General features: G+C 42.8%; 1 protein-coding gene across 2 annotated transcripts; it reads right to left on the reverse strand.

The window, feature by feature from the left end:
• Window positions 1–16,790: 16,790 nt before the first annotated feature.
• Window positions 16,791–20,539, reverse strand: LOC142774742 (uncharacterized). 2 transcript variants are annotated; one of them, XM_075875736.1, is made up of 6 exons: window positions 20,382–20,539; window positions 19,283–19,835; window positions 19,070–19,174; window positions 18,852–18,956; window positions 17,892–17,957; window positions 16,791–17,384 (listed from the first exon to the last, which is right to left on the reverse strand). In XM_075875736.1, the coding sequence occupies exons 3-6, from the start codon at window positions 19,087–19,089 to the stop codon at window positions 17,342–17,344; spliced, it is 234 nt and encodes a 77-aa protein (XP_075731851.1). In that variant the 5' UTR covers window positions 19,090–19,174; window positions 19,283–19,835; window positions 20,382–20,539; the 3' UTR covers window positions 16,791–17,341. The 2 variants fall into 2 exon arrangements, with proteins under 2 accessions (XP_075731851.1, XP_075731850.1); XM_075875735.1 differs by lacking the exon at window positions 16,791–17,384 and having other exon boundaries at window positions 17,401–17,957; window positions 19,070–19,835.
• Between the last annotated feature and the right edge of the window lie 627 nt (window positions 20,540–21,166).

The following is a 21,166-nucleotide window of genomic DNA, read 5'->3' on the forward strand; positions in this document are numbered from 1 at the left end:
AGGACAGGTCGTTGTGAGAAGAACGTCATTGCTTAATTTTTTTTTTCTTTGTATCGTTTGGGGAGCTTGTTTAATTTAATTTTTTATTATTCAATGATACTGCAATTCCCACAGAAGATTTTAGCAGGGTGTAAATAACATTTTATGGTAGAAACGCAGGCAACAAAACAAAACAGGGTACTTGAACTCTTAACAATTTTCTAGAGAAAGGGTGCTGTGCAACTTGCTCTCTCCTCTACCACTAACGGTGGTGGGAGGGAAGGCACATGCCTATAAACAACATCGCGACTGGACTTTCAGCTGCAGCCGCGTGGTGGGCAAAACATGCTTGTTACATTGACTTGACGTCATATCTGCCCCTGTGTTTCATCACCATGCCTTCACACTGCCACCTACGTCAATAGGTGACAAGTTTCATGCCACACACTTTGTGCCCCTTAACGTGGCTACCAAGCACTTACGACTTCCCGTATTCCTATAGAGTTGGCGGCGTCATCTTAGGTTTTCATTAAGCATAGAGCTCTGCAAGGCTCTTAGAATGGCCCATAGTGCATCATTAATCCCATGCACACCTATCCCACCTACAGAAATTCACAGCGTGCCTACAAGGCCTAGCAATCAAACGATCAAGATTACAATGTGCGTTGACACATCTATAATGCCAATGTACGGCACGTGTGTTTGCCTAAATCAGTAACTTTGAAATGTCTGTGGCCTACCTTTCCTTTCTCGGTGCAGTAGGGGAGAACGAAACAAAGCATGTCTCAACTACTCTGACCAGTGACCAGTGGCAGTGTCGTCTGCCACGGCAACCTAAGCGTGGTGTTTTGTACCGTATATACTCGTGTAAGGGCCGCCCTCGTGTAAGGGCCGCACCCCAACTTTGAAAGCGGATATTTCGAAAAAAAAAAAAACAAAAGTTCAAAATGTCCCGCCAGAAAAGTGTAGTTAGTTCATTTACAGCCAGATGGCGCTGCACGCTTTTCCGCTTTTATTCTACTTCCGCCGACGCGCCGACCACGCTGTTGACAGCGCGCCGCCATATTTGCCTTGTGCGGCCTCTTTGTTGGCATCGTTCCTAGCATCGTGTCGATACGTTGGCAGCGCGACTTCAGATCGGTGTCGTCGGTGTCACTTTGTTGGTTGTAGTGAACCCTGCAGAAGCCAGCGCACGTGACGGACGATGGGCCGGCATCTGAGATCATTCACTGCAGCATTTAAGCTGCAAGTGATTGACTATGCCGAGGAGCACGGGAAGCGGGAAGCTGGACGAAAGTACGACGTCGATGAGAAGCGCGTGCGTTACTGGATGAATCAGAAAGATGCCCTCGCCGCTACTAACAGGAGCCGAAAGGCGTTTCGCGGGAAAAAGTGCAAGTACCCGCAACTCGAAAGCGAGCTCGTCAACTACGTCGTCGACACACGAAGGGACGGCTACGCCGTATCGACTGACATGATACGCGTCAAAGCCCTCAGCATCGCTCGCCACATGGAAATACCCCCGGCACAATTCAAGGCAAGTCGGGGCTGGGCTACGCGGTTTATGAACCGTAACCAGCTTTCTATTCGGCGCCGAACGACGATTTGCCAAAAACTGCCGCGCGAGTACGAAGACCACGTCATTAAGTTTCATCGCTTCGTGAATGCTCTCAGGAGGGAGCATGAATACGACCTGTCCCAAATTGGGAATGCGGACCAGACACCTGTGTGGTTCGATGCACCGGAAAGCACCACAGTGGATTTAAAAGGTGCGAAAAGTGTGTCTGTGCGCACGACTGGTGCAGAACGCCAAAGGTGCACTGTGATGTTGTGCATCACGGCAGACGGCAGGAGGCTTCCGCCGTACGTCGTATTTAAAAGGAAGACTCTCCCAAAAGAGAAGTTCCCTCAGGGAATCGTCGTACGTGCGCAAGAGAAGGGCTGGATGTCCGAGGAACTGGTCGTTGACTGGATTAAGACCGTCTGGGCAAACAGACCTGGAGGGCTGTTACAACGGAAAGCCCTCCTTGTTTTGGACAGCTTTAGGGGCCACTTGACCGACCGCGTCAAGAACCGAGTTGCCGCAACTCGTACGGACTTGGCCGTCATTCCCGGTGGCCTGACGAGTGTGCTGCAGCCGCTCGACGTATGCGTCAACAGACCATTCAAAGTGGAATTTCGCCGATGTTACTCTGAATGGATGGCTGGAGGCGTCCACGAGAAGACCCCTACAGGACGGCTGAAGCGGGCGTCGCTCCAACAGGTGTGTGAATGGATTTTGAATGCGTGGCGTGCCATGTCAGTAGAAGTAGTTGCTAAAAGCTTCAAGGTAACGGGAATTTCGAACTCCATGAACGGCACCGAAGATGACCGTCTCTGGGAAGACGCGGACGCCGAGGCGAGCTCCTCCGAGAACGAGGACAGCGAAATGGAATCCGAATAAAAACATTTCTGGCATGTCATTTGTGACTCTTGCACTCTGCTACTGTTGCATAAACAGTACAGACCTTTGGCCTGTACTGCCTGTACTAAATCGGCCTGATTCGTGTAAGGGCCGCACCTAGCAAAATTTTCGAAAAAAAAGTGCGGCCCTTACACGAGTATATACGGTAATGCGTGTGCAAATCGCTTAGGCTGTGCGGAAGCGAGATTCACAAAGAAAGGTGTATTACGTGCACAGGTTGGCAAACTCGCTCAGGCTCAGCTCGAGCTCTGAGTCTGGGTGAGTAATATTTTGCTAGTCAGAGCGTCCAATAAACGAGCTTTCACAATAGTACTTGTGAACGGTAAAGGTTAACTAGTCAACTTGGCTTCCATCTACACCACAAAGTCGGCAATTGCCGATCAAGTAGCCATTGCATTGTCACTTTTGGATTCAAATAGATTGAGGATCCACAGCGACTCTAGGGCAGCCGTGCGAGCATTTGCCAAAGGAGTTATCTCTAGACAGGCTCTGGCAATGCTCAAGGGAAAAGTAATCAAGCCACACACTATTATTTGGTTTCCTGCTCACTTGAGAGAAATCAATGGTGTTCCAGCGAACGTCAACGAATCTGTCCACAATGCTGCATGAGGACTTGTCAACCATGCAGCCACAAGGCAAGATTCAGCATGCAAGGATCACCTCCTTTCGTACAACGAGATAACGAAACATTTCTCTCTAGGACGCAGAGTCTTCCCCTCTCGCCACAATAAACTTAACAGAGCTCAGGCCATTAAACTCAGGCGATTACAAACAAGAACCTATCCGTACCTGCTGTTAATTAACAGGATTTATCCGGAGTTGTGTGTTCCCACAACGTGCAATAAATGTCATGACACCATAGATTTTGCTCATATGCTCATAGGCACCCTCAACAAGGGAGTTCATCGAGGGGGGCAGGAAGGCAGGTGCATGCATTCTCTTTTAACCATGTTTGCCCTTGGCTTCCGGAGCAAGGAGGGTGGGGGGTGGCACTCTTACAGTGTCCCATTAGCGACACAGTGCATATTTCAAATACCCTGAACAACAAAATACAGGTCCAATTCACCAGGTGCGAGCTGGCTGCCACATCACCGAAGCGCCGCCCACTGGCAGTCGAAGACAGTGTCATCTGCTAAGAGAACTAAACCATATTGCTTTAGTAGCTTGCGTGAAAGTTGAAAAGGAAGAGAAATAAGGTTAAAAAGAAAATGTCTACTATTTATCGGTATAAATTAGTTATATTTTGTTTGTTGGCAGCATTGTAATTTATTAAAACAAATTGAAACGCTGCCTCTGTGAATTATTTGCATAAGATCGCACTGCTGAGCTCCACGACGCAAGTTCGATCACAGCCACAGTGGTCACGTTTCGATGTCGGCGAAACGCAAAGACACACGTGTGCTTAAATTTATATTTCAGGTTTAGGGAAAGGTGGAAGCTCAAAAATACGAAAAATTTGTGAAAACAAAGTTTTGGAGCAAATGTCTCGACAAGCAGTCTTGTCTTCTGAGAGGCTACATTGGCATTTGCCTTAACCCCTGGAAGCCAAAATCAATCTAAATTTGCCCATTACTGTATGACTCATAAATGTATCATAGATTGACATGTGAGTCATCAGAAATCATTAATTGCATTACAAAATAAACACCACCACAGTGAGGGGCATTAACAGGCTTTCCGATATTCAGTTGTGTCTTATGAGACAGTAAACAACTTATGCTCAGGACTGTTTTGTCTTGATTAAGTATGCTTACATCACAGAAAATTAGAAAAATTACAAGTTGATGCACCAAAGCTCATAAGTGTGTGCCCAATAGTGATATGCACATGTGTTCAATGGGCTCCTTCACATTGATAAATGAATAGTAAAGGTTATGAGCAATTCTTGCAGCACAGCTTTACCAAGTAATTTATAGTTGTTGTGGTGAGCAAGGTTGTGTTCGTTGTGCTAGTGTTTGTTTTTATATATAGCATAGAAACATCCCAGATTTGTTTATGTGCACCTTCTTTTGTTTAATTAAGGGGAAATGAGAAACAAGTTTTTTTGTAATTACATATTTTTCATTTTTATTTGCTTTCACTAGTTTAGTTTCTCTACTTCCATGACAAATAAATTGAAGATTGTTATTAACATCGAGGTAGGTTAAAGTAGCTTTTGAAGGTCACAAGGTGGCTACTAAAAACTAAAAAGTGATCATTGCATAGAGTTCCCTGGAAGTTGTCACCTGGCTGCTTGCCATTGCATTTCATATAGGGGGTTCACTAAAGCCACATGCTCAAAATAACCATGATTGCCAAGCTTTTATCATGGGAGAAGTAATTAAAAAAAAAAGCGTACCTCTGCTGCATAGATGACTTTTGACTTGTACCTTTAAAATGCATTTTTCTTAAGATCCCCCCCTTTTTTTGCAACTTCTTGAGTTTGGCCATCTTGTTTTTGAACTTCTGATAGCCCGGTCGGGTGAAATGTTGCCCACATAATCCTTAACATGCGAAAGGTGCAAATATCTGCTTTAAAACTTGGTATTGTTTGTGTAATTATTGCAAACCTAAAGTAAGCAATTAGTATGGGCTGAGTATTCTAAGAATTTCTGCATTACAACTTTTCTTGACCATCATAATTTTTATATGCACTTTCTTGATAGTTAATTGCATTCTACAGTTAATGTGAAGCAACAAGAACCACTAATGGCTCAAAAACATGAAAGTTTAGTGGCATAAAAAGTTTGTCTAGAACGAACTATACTTACCCATTGTCATGGCGTAAATAAAAACTGTGCAACTTACTGTAAAACTACCTACATATCTGAAATCAGCACAAAAGCTTATATACACAACAAAAATTTTGTTGCCCTAGACTGCGATCAAAGTAAATTTTTTGCCAAATCGCATCTCCCCTATATTAACTTATCATAGCTATAGTTTCTGCCTCTATAAAGTGAAATTCTGTGCACTACTGTCATGAGAAAAAACGTAGGAAATCGATGGGGAAGTCGAAACTCTCGTGAACATGTCTTATCCACAGCAACAGTTCAAGGTATTAGGCATTTCAAGCTGAAGACTCTAAAAGTAGCGGCGACAAAACAAGCTTCAGCTTCCTAACACAAGTATACTGAAAAAGTAAATAACACGATAAGAGTATGTAATATATGCAACCTTTATTCATCCAGCATTTGCACAGGTTCACACCATGCCCAACCAGTTGATTTCGGGACTGTTAGCTCGCAAGAGAGTGCTCGGCATGTCTACGTGAGAAGCATTGTGCTCATAGCTGAGCAGTTGTGCAGTGCATGCCTAAAGCTTATTTTCTTAGCATTACAGTTCTTCAATCCGCAAGCACTCATGTCATATGTCTGTTCTTTAGCATACATGTTCACTGCAGACTCAGCATGCTTGGAGCTGCAGCAGCAACATGAATATTAGCAACACCTGTTGAGGTAAGCTGATACGAAGTGCTGGTACTCGCGAGAATGGTAGCCCTGGACATTACTGCACCAGCCAGCTTCAGTGGATGGCACGTAACTACAATTGACATTAACCCGATGTGATGACTGTACCGTAGGAGTATGTATGTGATGTTTATAAAATTGGGTAGCCAATCGCTACCACAATTGATGTTTCACGAACATTAGGGTCTATATTTAAAAAGCAGTTCCAAAACCAGGCGTGGATACTCGATTGCAACGCAGAATGCTGGGGTTTGATTTCAGCTGGGGCGCTGACATTTATACTTTCAATTCGTCAGGTCAGTGCTGCTTATGTCAGCTTTTTCTTAATGCTTACACGTTAAAGTTTGCGTGTTCGTGCCATTTCTCTACATGGCTACACTGACCCTAAAACTCAAACTGTGCACTTGATTCACTTCTGCAGTAGTACGGAATAAAGAGTCAATCACCTGTGGCATATACTCGCCCGCTGGTATGTGTCACACATCTTGTGGAAAATGTTTGACAACGTATGCAATGAGATTGTAACATTAGTCATGTCATGACCAGGAAGTCATATTTGCCAAACGATCTTACCCTCCCATTCTAATTTTGGATTATTCCAAGTTAAGGGGTGATCACAACAGCACCCAGACGTAGGTGGCTAGCTAGCTAGAGCTATATATACCTAGCTTGATAGATATACAGACAAAAGATAAGTGGAGGGGCGGACAGATACATGGATGGGCAGAGTTATTGAATCATGAATAACTCTAATGTATGGTTAGTGAGTGCGAAGTGGGTGGATGGGTGCATAGAGATTTCTAATATTAGCTAGAGGGGACTCTGGTGCTGCAATCGTTCAGCGACCAAGGGAATTATGAGTATGACATGGATTTGCCTAGATTCATGCTTGCATGCGGCCATTAAACCGGCGGTTATAATGTAATGGAAAAAAAATTTCAAATTTGATGAAAAAAATTATTATACAGACATCTAGGGAACTTAAAATTGGACAATCATGAGGTTACCTATGAATAAGGTATGTCAATAACGAATAATTGAAATGAATAAATAAATTATAATTTCAAAGAACTAGACTTTCATTGGTAAGAAATCTAACAAGCTAACCTATTCTGTATCTAAGAAATTCACAAACTGCTTCCTTCTGGCTTTTGTCTTCCTTTTTTCCTTTTCTTCTTCTTCTTCCCGGTAGAGGTGGCAAACTGGTTACAGCTTGGTTAACCTCCATGACTTTCCTCTTCCTCTCTGTCACACCTGCCCTAAATTATTGAAATCAAACCAGAAACGCTTCTCTTTTCGTTTGCATGCAAGAAAACGTCACTTAATTGATAATTCTGTTTAACCTGTAAGATAACACAACTGCCAGTAAATTTGTTGCACTTCTTGAATATGCCTAAATATTCTTGAAAAAACAATTCAGCTACTTTTTTTTTGCTTTTTGCTAGATTTTTTAGCTACTTTAAAGCTGTCGTCCTGCCGACTAACAATTGGCAGCACTGATCATCATCATCACACAGACCATAGCCTCGTATATTTTTCTTGCCTGCCGATTGAACGCAAAACTACAGTGTACTAGAATATGCTATAGTGTACAAGAATACATATTATAGTACACTATAGCAAAACGCCTGACATTTATGGCAGCGCTACCTACGTAAAGTTAAGGGTCTTTGTACTCGGCCTTTGAGATTAACAATTCTAGCGTTTGCTAGTTTTAGAGGGTTTGCCATAAAGTTTCATACAAAAATGATTGTATGAAACTTTATGGGCTATGCCTTGTATTGACGGTGTTGCCTGCTAAATGAGCACAAAACGCCTCTCATCTATTGCGGCGTCACTTACGTAACGCTTTTATAAAAGTTTTTACGTTATTTTTGTTGCATATAAGCTGTAAAAACGTAAAAGCTTATTTGAAAACAACACTACTTAAGCAGCGCCACTACCGCCGTTTCGATGACGGCCGCTTTCCAAGTGACCGCCGATAATCCGGCACGAAAGAGAAATCTAGGAGCACGGAACCTTTCCTTCCTCCGTGTCTAGGAGGCTCTGAACCATAGTAGCCACCCTTCCTCCGTGGTACCCACCATAAACATAGCCTCTTAGATTTTCTTTGCCTGACGGATTATCGGCGGTCACTTAAAAAGCGGCTGTCGTCGGAACTATGGAAGTAGGAATGTCTTGAAATAAGTTTTTACGCTTTTGAAGCTTATAGGCAACAAAAAGAACGTAAAAAGTTTTAAAAAGACGTAAACGTAATTATAATTAACCCTACATAAGTGACGCCGTCATTCAGCATGCAACTTTTTCAATACAAGGCATCCTTTGAAATTAGTAGCAAACGTCAAAATTGCCAATTTTAAAGGCCAAGCATGGAGAAAGAAAAAAATATAGAAGAGGCATGACGTCATAATCGTGAAGCCGCAGCATAGATGGATGAATGAGTTTGGCTGTACCCTTTAGATGGATGGATGGATGTGGCTGTACCCTTTAGATCGGGCGGCGGCTAACGCCACCTAGCCGTAATACTTAGTGAACTAATCATTACATTTATCTTTTTTTTTCTTTAAATAATGAAGTTGAGGATTCGTACTTCGCAGTGAAGGGTTTAATTTTCACTCGTGCCTTGACTTTAGCCACCAATCAGATAACCTCCTTCTAGTTAAGTCTACCCGCTTAAAGTCTATTTTGCCCTCGCTGTCCCTAAATCCCAGTGCTTTGAAAAACTTTGTGCCATCATCCTGAACTATAGGGTGAAGCCCTTTACAGAACATTATCAAGTGTTCGGCAGTTTCTTCTTCCTCTCCACACGCACTGCATACTGTGTCGACCCCTTCGTATTTGGCCCGATATGTCTTGGTTCGCAGTACTCCCGTCCTGGCCTCAAACAGTAGAGAACTACCCCGAGTATTATCATAGATCCTTTCCTTGGCAATTTCCTGCTTAAAAGTTCGATAGATCTCTAGTGCGGACTTCTTAATCATGCCCATTCTCCACATGTCAGTCTCCGTTTCCTTCACTTTTTTCTTAACCGATAGTTCTTTTTGGTTTGGCCACCTGCTGTTTTCTAAGTATTTACCAGTCAACTTCCTGGTTCGCTTCCTCCATTTTGTATCGACATTCTTCATGTACAAGTAGCTGAAAACCTTCCTAGCCCAACGCTCTTCCCCCATTTCTCTCAATCGCTTCTCAAATTTTATCTTGCTGCTAGCTTCCCTGCCCTCAAATGATGTCCATCCCATATCACCTTGTACTCCCTGATTTGGTGTATTCCCGTGAGCTCCTAAAGCAAGCCTAGGAGGCGGCGGATCAGGCGGCGGCTAGCGCCACCTAGTCGTAATACTCGGTGAACTAACCATTAGATTTATCTTTTTTTTTCCCTTTAAATAGTGAGGTTGAGGATTCGTACTTTGCAGTGAGAACTCAAACAGTAGAGAACTACCCCGAGTATTATCATAGATCCTTTCCTTGGCAATTTCCTACTTAAATGTTCGATATATCTCTAGTGCGGACTTCTTAATCATTTCAATTCTCCACAGGTCAGTCTCCGTTTCCTTCACTTTCTTCTTAACCGATAGGTTTTTTTTTTTTGGTTTGGCCACCTGCTGTTTTCTAAGTATTTACCAGTCAATTTCCTCGTTCGCTTCCTTCATTTTGTATCGGCATTTTTCATGTACAAGTAGCTGAAAAACTTCCTAGCCCAACGCTCCTCCCCCATTTCTCTCAATCGCTTCTCAAATTTTATCTTGCTGCTAGATTCCCTGCCCTCAAATGATGTCCGTCCCATATCACCTTGTACTCCCTGATTTGGTGTATTCCCGTGAGCTCCTAAAGCAAGCCTACCTATTCCACGTTGCTTAATTTCTAATCTTGCTTGAACTTCTGATCTGATTGATTGATGTGTGGGGTTTAACGTCCCAAAACCACTATTTGAAGAACTTCTGATCTCATGCACAAGACCGCATTGCCGAACGTCAGCCCAGGAACCATGACCCCTTTCCATATTCCTCTCACAACATCATACCTATCGTAATTCCAAAGTGCCCTGTTTTTCATTACCGCTGCATTCCTGTTACCTTTAGTAGTCACGTATATTTCGTGTTCCCTTAGGTACTCGGCCCCATTGCTTATCCATACGCCCAGATATTTGTATTTATCTGTTATCTCTAGCGTGACCTCCTGTATTCTAAGCTCACTACCTCCGTTATCATTAAAAATCATGACTGCTAATTTTTCCTTACTGAATCTAAAATCTAACCCATCTCCTTCATTACCGCAGATGTCCATCAATCTCTGCAAATCTTCCTTGTTGTCGGCCATTAGCACTATATCATCTGCGTACGTCAATGCTGGTAGGGCCTGATCAATGAGTTTTTTTTGTTTGACTAAAGAGAGGTTGAAGCCAAGTCATCTTCCCTCTAATTTGGCCTCTAATCCTTGTAGGTACATCATGAAGAACAAGGGTGACAGTGGACACCCCTGCCTAAGCCCCCGTTTCACCTCTGTGGGCTTGGATACCTGTTTTTCCCACTTTATAACTACCTTGTTACTTTTATAGATTTCCTTTAAAAGATTAGTGACTCCATCTTCCACACCCAGTGTGTCTAGTATTCCCCACAAGTCCTCTTGAACCACGCTATCGTATGCTCCCTTGATATCCAAGAATGCTAGCCACAGGGGCCTGAGTTCCTTTTCTGCTATTTCGATGCACTGCGTCAGTGAGAACAGATTGTCTTCCAACCTCCTGTGTTTCCGAAACCCATTCTGCAGTTCCCCCAGCACCCCCTCATCCTCTATCCATGCCTGCACTCTTTCCTTTGTAATCTGCATCGCCAGCCTGTAAACCACTGATGTCACTGTTATAGGACGGTAGTTGTTTATGTCATCGTTGTCCCCCTTTCCTTTATAGATCATGCTCATCCTGCTAAGTTTCCATCCATCAGGGACTTCCCATCGATTATTGTTCTGCTCACTGCCTAGCTCTCTCTAAGTCTGTTTAGACTTCGGACCCAATGTCTTCATCAGCATAACTGGAATGCCATCTGCGCCTGTTGATGTACTACTTGGAACCCTCGTCTCAGCCTTTTCCCACTCCAGTTGTGAAAATGGAGCCATTGTGCCACTTGATCCATCTATTGTGGTGCATAATGCACTTCACGGTGATGCACTTCTTTGTTGAAATCGCAAACACCCGCACTTCCTCCTAGCGGAGAAGCAGATAAAAACTTCGCGATTTCCGGCGACGAGCCGCCGCAGCGCCCTTGGAAGCGGTTCTCTTCCGCCAGCGAGTCAATCCACGAGGGCTGCTTCTTTTGCGTGTTTTTAAAAGACAGCTGTATACTCGGTGCGAATCGCGTGCACCGCCGGATGTACCTGGTGCCACTTTTCACGTATGTTTGCTTCACTGTTGATGGAATTTACATGCGGAGTTCTCAGCTGTACGCTCCGTTGGTTCTTATTCATTGTGTCAACTGAGAACACACGCGAACTTTCGTTTTAGGGGCGAATCTCCTTAGGGCGTGGGCTGTGCGTCCCCTGTAGCCTGTATGTAGCCACCTCTAGTTTAGTTCTTGCAGTGTTCACTAGATGGCGGTACGGTCTCCTGTATGTAGCCACCTCTAGTTTAGTTCTTGCAGTGTTCGCTAGATGGCGGTACCGTCTCCTGTATGTAGCCACCTCTCGTTTAGTTCTTGTAGTGTTTACTAGATGGTGGTACTTGTAGCTGATGATGAAAAGATGCAAGATGTTATAAACTAGAAAGCGGTACTTGTAGTTGATGAAAGACGCGAGATCTTATAAAATAGGAATGATGTCACATATGGCGCGTGTCATTGGTTGAAGGCAATCGTTCGATTTAGTGCGGCGACGTACGCTAGGGGGAGCGATGTAATAAAATCGAGTGGGCAAAATGTACAGAGGATTCATGGTTTACCAGGTTTACCTCCGGAGCTTCGCCCACTCATCATCATTCACTTCGTGGATATGGCGGAATTTTTTACTGTTGTAAGCATCGTGTCGCATTTGTAGAAGTTGTGTAGTTCATACAGAAGGGCAATAAACTTTTCTTGTTACCGGACAAAGTGTGTATGCATTGTACGGTGTGCGCTCGCTGCGTGTTAGTTTTGTGCGCACTGGAAATACACACTTAACGTGCACGATCACGTATACAATGCAGCTGTGCCTTCTTATCGACGTGAAGTACGTCAAGTACTAGGCTGGCGTTGCACGGAATAGCTACGAAGCAAGCTCTCAAAATCGTGCATTGCCACACTGACACTATACACGAGCAAAGAACTGTTAATCAGCCCGTAGATCATGAAATATGGCTAAGAGAGAGAGAGAGAGAAAAAAGGCCTTGCGGCGAGCAGAACGCGTAAGGCACTGCCGGGTGAGTGCGAATACGATGATGCAGAGGCTGAATGATATTCATTCCGACGTACTAGTGATTTCTGTGCCGTTGCACAAAAACACTCCATGAAGAATTTCAGCACGCCGCGCATGGGCCTGCCACGCACGAACAGTCCGGAAAAAGTGTGCTCGCAACATTTTACTGCTTGCAAACCTTACAATATGGGTTAAGTTAACGCCGGGACTATATAAGCGACACAGCGCTGACAGCACGCCGAGGAGCGTCTGCTGTTTTGTTTGCCTCATCCCGGTTTGTTTGCCTCATAAGTTTGACGTCACTTCCGCCACATTTCTTTCAATGCATTGGGATAGGATAGGGCACGGAGAAAAGAACCCTTTCCTACATCCGTGGCCTCTCCTTATTTTTTCCTTCCTCCATGAGGCCAAGTACAAAGACTCTTGAATGGATGAATAAATATGACTGTACCCCACGGAGGAAGAAAAAAGGTAAGGAGAGGGCATGCCCACTCGGCGCAGGGCGTAAAAAATGTGGCGGATATTACGTCACGCGCGGCCATATTCAGTAGGCACAATGGCGGCGTTTTGTTATTATTGATGTAGTGTGGTGCGGCACCGTTCAGGCTGGGTCAGGCGGTCCAGTGGCGGTGTGCGCGTTTTCATGGGCCTCGCACCTAACCGTGGCGTACTGCAGGTGTTCGACAGCATCCATTTCTTGTGCCGCATTGCTAGCTACGCGATTTTCCCCCGGTGGTGGTTGTAACCAGGTGTCTGAACTAGAAACCACGGAACGAGCGCACGTATACGTACTCCGAATTTGCAGCGTCCGTCAAAATTGTGCTGAAAATCCATCATAGAAGATAACGACTGTGCTGAAGAATTCGTTCAATGAATGCCTTGCAGGTTAGTGACAGTTATGCGGTGTTGCTTCTAATGACAACAAACGATGCATTTGCGGTCCACAGGCCCTTATTTAGACTGTAATCTAATCTTGTTTTTCATGTTCCTGTACAGTTACCACATGCTTCTGCGCAATAAAGTTCTTGTTCTGCTTCGCTTGAGATGCTCCCTCTTCGCAATATTGTCTCGCTCTCCACAATATTGTCTGTGTTATAGCAAAACTCGTTAAAATGTCTACACTCACCTGCACAAGGTAAACAGGTGCACCTCACTAGATGCGCGTGCTTGTGCATTCAGAAGCTGACAAAGCCGTTCGGACGATGTTGACCAAGTGATTTGAGAACTCAAATATAACGAGTAAAACACATTTTAATGACACTTAGGACAATAGCAAGTATGGGGTAAAATTGTGAAGTACACAAGGAGCAGTATATGAACAATTCAATGACGAAATATTTTATATAAACAGAAATATTTCACCGCAAATATTTGTGGCTACAGCAACAAAAAAAAATCTGTCGCGTTGTTTGTCTAAAAAATAAGACAGAAAAACTTTTGTCTATGAGCATTACCAGCATGTATTTCAAGTCTTCTTTGGGAGAGTCTAGGTGTACCATTCAAATGCAAATCAGATACTAAACAATACAGATGTAAGAAACATAGGTCAGCAAAACTTGTGCAGCCCACTCAAACTGACTTATTAAATATATTTTGCGCTTAGGGCTCACTTGGAATCACACTCGCGAAACTTTTCTTGAACCCACTCGAATTCACCTTAACAGCCTCATCTGATTTAGAGTGAGTTGTTTCGTGAGTTAGCCTAGAATGAGCTTTTTCAACCATGCTGTCGCTGCTCTTTAACATCAATATCTCACATAATTGGTTCTCTTCTTGGCACCTATTGATATAGTACCTTCGAATACGAGTTGTGAGTGCTCGCAAACTAGTACGGTAATTTTTCTTGAAAGCATGGCAACATAAGATATGTTTATCAAGAACTTCCCTAGAAGAATTGGAGAGGTGGTTAGGTAAAGGCATGTCCATCTGTAATTAGCGCCTCCGATCAATAAACAGTGCAATGGGGCATGAACGCCGCTGCTTTGGAATACGTTTAATAAACAGTGCAATGGGGTATGAACGACACTGCTTTGGAATACCTTTGAGAATACATGAGTTTAAACGTGAATTCAGGTGATGCTGATAGTAATGCTGAAGATTAGTTGATAGCTTGGTAAAAACAGTAGAACTCACTTAAAAAATGTATCTTGCGCTTTTTGTACTCAATCAGACTCAGACTATTTTTTCTGAACCTACCTCACTCAGACTCACACTCGAAAAATTTTTTATATTACTCCCACCAACTTACTCAGACAATAGATGACTTACTCAGACCACCTATGGTAGTAAGTTGAACGAGTTCAAGAAAGGGGTGTGCAATATAATTACCAATACAATTCCGAGTACACGCAAGTGTTAGACTTATGTGTATGCTTAATTCTGAGAGAAGCATTGAAGGGCACATGATCATCTCAGTGTAATGAACATAAAGGGTACCAAAAACACAGTTTTCGTTCATTTCACCCATTTAGGTATGGGATAGTAGTCATTTTATCCAGTTATAAAAGTTATTCATTGATTTACTGAGCACTCAAATGAGAGGCAAACACAGAATGCAGCAGAACAAAGTGGGTGTGTGCAAATTTGCTTGTAAAAATCACATAGATGCGTAAGACATTTCAACCGGCACGTTGTGGACAATGTCATCGAAGCAGCAGATAAATAAGAGTCAAACACAGAACATCTGAGTATACTCAGCAGCATTTACGCATTAGGGCAAAAACTTGCAACGTCACACATAAGGAACATTGATCTGGACTACAAGAGCATATAGCAAAGACATTGTGAAGATTGTTACCATGCAAAGTACATGTTCATATGGAGTGCTATTGCCCTTTAAACTGGGTCAATTTCGTGAACATTTGGCGCACCTGACTGCTATGGAAACTTTGTGTTGTCTGCTTACCAACATGATATAGGCGCACATTAAGGTAATACTCTGCGACACTTCTTAAAAGATGGACATAGTGATTCTCCAGTGGAGAATTATCAAACATGTGTGAGTGCAGTTCTGCAAACAGTTCTTTATGCTGCAGTGATTCAAGGACTTGTAGCACAAGATCCTGCAATAGTGATTTTGATGCTAATTTATTCATGTGCACAGCCCATCGAAGAAGAGATTCTGATTTCTTGCAAATTTTGAGGACACTTTTAGATGGGTAGTGAAGCCCCCCCTTGCTTTTCCTTTGAATGAATGCAGTGTCTGCTGCTCTGGATGTGCCAAACAATGCTCCAGTACCATGGGCACACATCAGCTTTGAGCCCAGCTTGTGAGCCACATAGCCAGCAATGTAGGTAACAGCACGACTACCGAAATCACTGATGTGTTCGAGTGATGCACAGTAATCATGTTCGCTGACTACATGGCTCTGCTCAATACACTCTTCAGACAAGAGCTGCCTTCTCTGAACAGTGGCATTCAGCACTTCTGTTGCTGAATGCCTCCTGGTTGAGCTACATGACAGTATAGTAATGTGGTCCAGCACTTGACAATTTCCAGAAACAGCATCAGACAGTTCATTTTGGACTATCACTTTTTTAAATGCTGCTTGAAATTGTTGGGCTGTCGGGTTGTCATTGTGCCCTCCATGTGCTCTAATTAAGCCAAAAAATAATTCCAAATGATCCTGGCTAATTTTATACCCAGGAATATATTTTAGTATCTTCTTTTTACAAATGAGAAAATCGCACATGGCTAACAGACTCTTCATGCATATTATGAAGCCCAAAAAGCCAGTTTTCCGAGCTGTTCCTATCAAATGTCTCATACTTGCAGGCTCTTTCAGGAGGGAAAGATATCGAATTGTGCTGTCAAACAATGTTTTGATATCATTTACATTCTGTTCATTGACTGGTTTCTTCCACCCTCCCTGATGCATGCTACGGGAATTAAGTATGTCGAAGAGGTTATTAATAATTAATGAAAATTCCTCAGTTGGCTCAGAATTTATAAATCCTCTCAAGCACATCACCCTACATTCAGCGATAGCTGTTGCCACAGACAGGCTCATCACCTGCGCTGCCAGGCGAACCTTCATTGGTTGTTTTTGCCACTCAATGTGAGTCCTTCGCAACTTATTTGCCAAATGTAATCCCTCTTTATCTTGCAAGTCATGAAGTGCTTCGATGTGTGCCCATGATACAACTTTTCCCTCCTGATTGATAAAATATTTGTGGTGTGCAAAGGCATTTCTCACCATTTTCAGCATGTGGCAGGGATCAAAAAATGCGGCTATCGGTTCGTTAGTTGCTGGGTGCTTGAAGGTTGTTTGAAGGTTCTCAACATTTGTGAAATTGCAACCTAATTCGTGAAACATTGCAATGTTAGCAGGCGCACCATCGCATGTAACTGAAACAATCATGGCCCCTGCCTCATGAGCTGTCAGCAAGCTCTGCCTAACTAAGTTCGCTCGCTGCTCACCTACTATCCCGTCAACCAGAAAGTAGCCAAGAGGAACTTTCCAATGGCCATTAATGGCTACAACCATTATCACGAAGGCGGATTTTGCCTGTGGCAAGCAGTCACCTTCGGTTCCTGTGCCCATGTCTACATAGCCTTCAAAGTGACCACTTTGCCACTGTACCTGCTGTCTAATTGACATCTCATCAATTATGAGGCTGCACACAGCTTGATGTCCTCGATTGCACGTGTCTAAGCACTTCATCTTTAATGCAGTCACAGCCTCTTTGGAAAACCCAGCTTTTCCATCAACACTCTCGTACCATTTTCTTAATGTTCGAGGATGTGGCAGACATGTGTCAAAGACTTGCCTTACATATTGATATGCTCGAGGAGAGTAAAAGTTCAAGGTAAGAGCAAAAGTCCTTAGCTCAGGTGAATACTTTTTCAGGTGTTGTCCTGTCTGTTTTGCTATCTGTCGTTTTAAAAGATGCTGATTAGCTGCACCCAGGGTGTCAAGCACTGAAACTTGCTCTCTGAGCAAAATGTTTTCCTTGGTTAGTGTTTTCAAAACTGATTTCAATTCAGCATTTTGTTTTTTAAGGCGCCTCTTAAACTGCTGAAGTTTTTTTATTGCTTTCCTTGATCTCTGCTGCTCCGAGGCAAGTCTTACTGTGCGAGCTGGCAGAAAAGCCTTCTCTGGGGTGTCGACCTACAAAGCAAAACCACATAGAACAAAACACTCTCATTTGTCAGGTGGTAAGGTGTGTCACTTGTAAAAGGCTGAACCACTTCTAATAACAATGTGACTAAAAGCCAAGTAACTTGGACATTTAGTCATAATTTTTCCTTATTCCTGCTTCTTCTGTTGACACTGCCACTTATGGTATTTAAGTTTCATATTTAGGACAACCTCGTACTAGTATATTTTGGTCAGCTCTATGAAGACCCCATTGATACTAGCCAACCATTTCCTGTAACCTGGAGCACAGCTCAAATTTCATTTAACATTGCAGTTATTAATTGATTTGTATATCATGCTGATAAACACAGCATGTATGATTTACATGGATTGCTTTGATTGCACTTTGACTTCAACACCCTTTCTTGTCTTGTTTTATTATTTACTGAAATAAATATTAGGACTGATTGTGTTACCCTTGGTGTATACAGGTGCATTGCTTTGATCTGATAGCTTGCATTTGTTGATCTTTTTTACCTTTGTCTGCTTTCTTCTTCTTGGTGTTTCAAATGTTGCCAGCATGTCTTGTGGCCTTTGTAATTCCTGTGGAAGTAGATCATAGTATCATAATAAAAAAACAGTTATTTGTAATTTTCACAATGCTGAAATTCGCATGGGCTCGCCTAGCCAGCAGTCTTAAGAGGAACTGCTGCACACTTAACAGCATTTTGACTAACTCACAAGTGTCTGGGACTGAACAAGGCAGTTGTGTGTACATATTCCAATTATACATGCTGGTACATTTTAAAAAATGCTCAAAGCTAATAAATCACATTGTAAATATCAGCATTATTCTCATTTGCCCAATAAATGCACAGCTCTAGTCATAAACCTAACCACACACATGCATCCCTCAGGTTAGTACCCCCAAATTAAGTGTGCAGATAAGTATTTTGTAAACATTAAATTAGAATATTAGGTTTCAAACTCTGTTAACCCTGAAAGACATGATGGATTTAAAATTAACACTGCATTTCGTGTATATAGTCTTTCTAAATTAGGCAGTAGCAGTAAAACAGAGGCAGAAAGCAATTAGAGATTTAAGATACCTCTGTAAGCTCGTTGGTATTCTATTGCAGCAGCCTCAAATTCACCCACTTAAAAATGCTTTATTTACTGAGTTTCTCAGAAATAGGATCAATTATTTTTATTCCAATAAGTATTTGCTTTATTTAAATTTAAGTAAGAGGTGTTTGTTACACATTTGTGCTGCCTTCATTTACTTTGTGATTACAACCAAGCCAAAGTCACAATGTAAAACAACAATTATTTTAACTATACTGTTTTTCCAAAAATTAAGGTGGGCTAGTACATGCATTGCTTCCCATCAGGACATTACAACAAAAATAAAGAGAATATTATGTTAGTACAGGCTCAACTAGAGAAGATATAACTTGGTATAATGTTCAACACTTATGTCGCATGGAAGTGGTTTACCTGCTCATGGACCGGCTCCCATTGAATACCAGCAGCGTGGCCGGATGGACCTGGTGTCGCGATGCTGGCCTGTGCTTCACTCTTCTCACCAATATCCATGGGAGGCTTTTAAAAAGAGCACATGTTAGGAATTCTTACTTTTACACCAACTGCAACAGTAGTTTACCTATAACAGAGGACAAGCATGCTTAATGAGTAGAAGAGAAATAAATTTTCACCTGTACAAATGCTGACACATTGAAATGACTGGCACTTAGGTCGGAGGGAGCTGGGTCGGGTAAACTGATTGGATCTGCACTTTCAGGCTCTATATCCATGGCTTCCTGAAAGCAAGAATACCTATGCTATTCAGTGATTTGCTCTTCAGCTAGGTATTCAAAGCAGTAAGCTAATGAGGTGGATAAAAATGACAGGGGAAAAGAGATGTGCACCTCTTGGAGTGTGGACTGCTCGTGGAGGCCTGCAGCTAAGTCAGGCGATTCAGGTGTGTAGAGGCTAGCTTGGAGGCCTTCATGAGAAGTTGCAGCAACCTGCTCAGGGGATTCAGGTGTGGAGAGACTAGCTTGGAGGCCTTCATGAGAAGTTGCAGCAATCTGATAGTAATATATGACTGCTAGTTAAAAATGCCTTCGTGAAAAACTGTTCAAAACAATACAGATAAAACGAGGCATTGAAACTGAAGGGTTGAGTCAATATAACTGTATTCATTCCCTCAGTTTCTGCATATTGCTTTACTTGCGTTGCATTGTACAAATACACATTAAATTCTAATATGCCAAGTGTGACCAGATTATTTTATTGTCAAGTGCATTCTTCAAGCACAACTCGACCTGTAAGCATAATATGATGATCAGGTAAAATGTTTATCTGTGCAAGCAGCAGCAAGCCTTCAGCACCACCTTGCATGAGCTGAGGGGAATCAAAGGATGATTCGGTGCTTGCTGAATCAGGTACTCTATCACCTTGTTGTACTGGATGTGGTAGCTGGGGGATTGAAGACTTTCAATATTACTATTGCAAATTGGATGAAAAAAGTAGAACAATAAACGAAATAACAATGGCACAGGTGTTGCGTCACTTCATACCAACATAAATTAAGCATTATACATGATGCAAGAGGCACTTACAAAACTTTTGCTTTTAATTACCACATTTATATCTAAATTTTCATATGCAAGTTATGGGCTACCTTAAGTGTTTTTGCATTGCACCAATTCGTGCACAAACTACTAACAGGTATGAATTGGTGCTGTTAATTTTTAACATGAGAATATAATTTTTGGTGACGTCAAAAAAAGGAAGCATGGATGAATACAACTGGTGCATGACAATTTGATTATTTATTTATTTGGTTATTTATTTATTTTGCAGTATAACATTTATTGTACGTCCATTCTTTTTAAAATTATTTGCCACTATAACGCTAGCGACATACATGTATCAAAAGCATATACCAGAAATAGAAGAGCATAAATAAAAAAATTTGCTCGAAGATAAGGGAAATTGGTTCCAAAGTTCATTCGTTCTCACCAAAAGAGTAGGAACTGCATGCTCTCGTAGGCGGACTTTGAACGCGGACGTGCGATCAAAATGCTCCTCTAAGAAATGCTTCGAACAAACATGAGCCTTCCTTGCAGGTTCCCGGCGAATATGCGGTGGCCAAATTGCTTCTATCCACTTTGTCCGACGAACGGCGTCTTTGGTAAAACCTGATGATGAATGATTGCATATGTGTTGCACAGTATACACGCAGCGTAACTAACATGTTAATTTATAACAGAAGAATTGCCACTATGCGCATCATATACATTCAACTTTGGCGTCTACTCTACTGCATGCACCGAATAAGTAAATTTACTTACGAGTGGTAGGAGGTGGCTGGTACTCCTTGCGACCCGCGTGACTTGCATTCTGGCACACAACAGCTGGGCATTGTGGCTGTGACCGCGCACACAGCGAAGTGCTTGCAGTGGAGCTTTGAGGGATAGTGCGAACGCAGCAAGACGTGCCGCTAATACTACTCGAAATCCTCCAGTGTGGTATACGCAATCATATCTTGCTTTCGTTGAGAAAGGAGGAATGCTGTGTTTCTTTACGGGCGCTTTTGGGACCGGGCGGGCATCCTTGAAGGGTCTGTTTGCGCGTGAATCACCCCTTACACACCCCGCAAGGCGCTTAGCCGCCTCCCCGATAAGGGAAACAGAAACAAACGCCTCTCTATTATCCCGAACTCCTTTAAATTTCCATCGCCTTCCGCCGGATGGCCGTACCCGCCATCCTTGGCGGTTGGCGCTGAGCTGTGTTTTAGATAAGGA

This window comes from Rhipicephalus microplus, chromosome 10 (genome assembly GCF_043290135.1).
Source record: "Rhipicephalus microplus isolate Deutch F79 chromosome 10, USDA_Rmic, whole genome shotgun sequence".
Lineage (NCBI taxonomy): Eukaryota > Metazoa > Arthropoda > Arachnida > Ixodida > Ixodidae > Rhipicephalus > Rhipicephalus microplus.

Bases quoted from the DNA above. Each gene is read 5' to 3' on its own strand.
- LOC142774742 (XM_075875735.1), bottom strand. From the start codon at position 19,168: ATGGATATAGAGCCTGAAAGTGCAGATCCAATCAGTTTACCCGACCCA. The intron at 18,957-19,069 runs GTGAAAATTTAT...TCTTTTTAAAAG, and splicing joins ATGTGTCAGCATTTGTACAG to CCTCCCATGGATATTGGTGA. The intron at 17,958-18,851 runs GTAAACCACTTC...CTACTTCCACAG, and splicing joins GGGAGCCGGTCCATGAGCAG to GAATTACAAAGGCCACAAGA.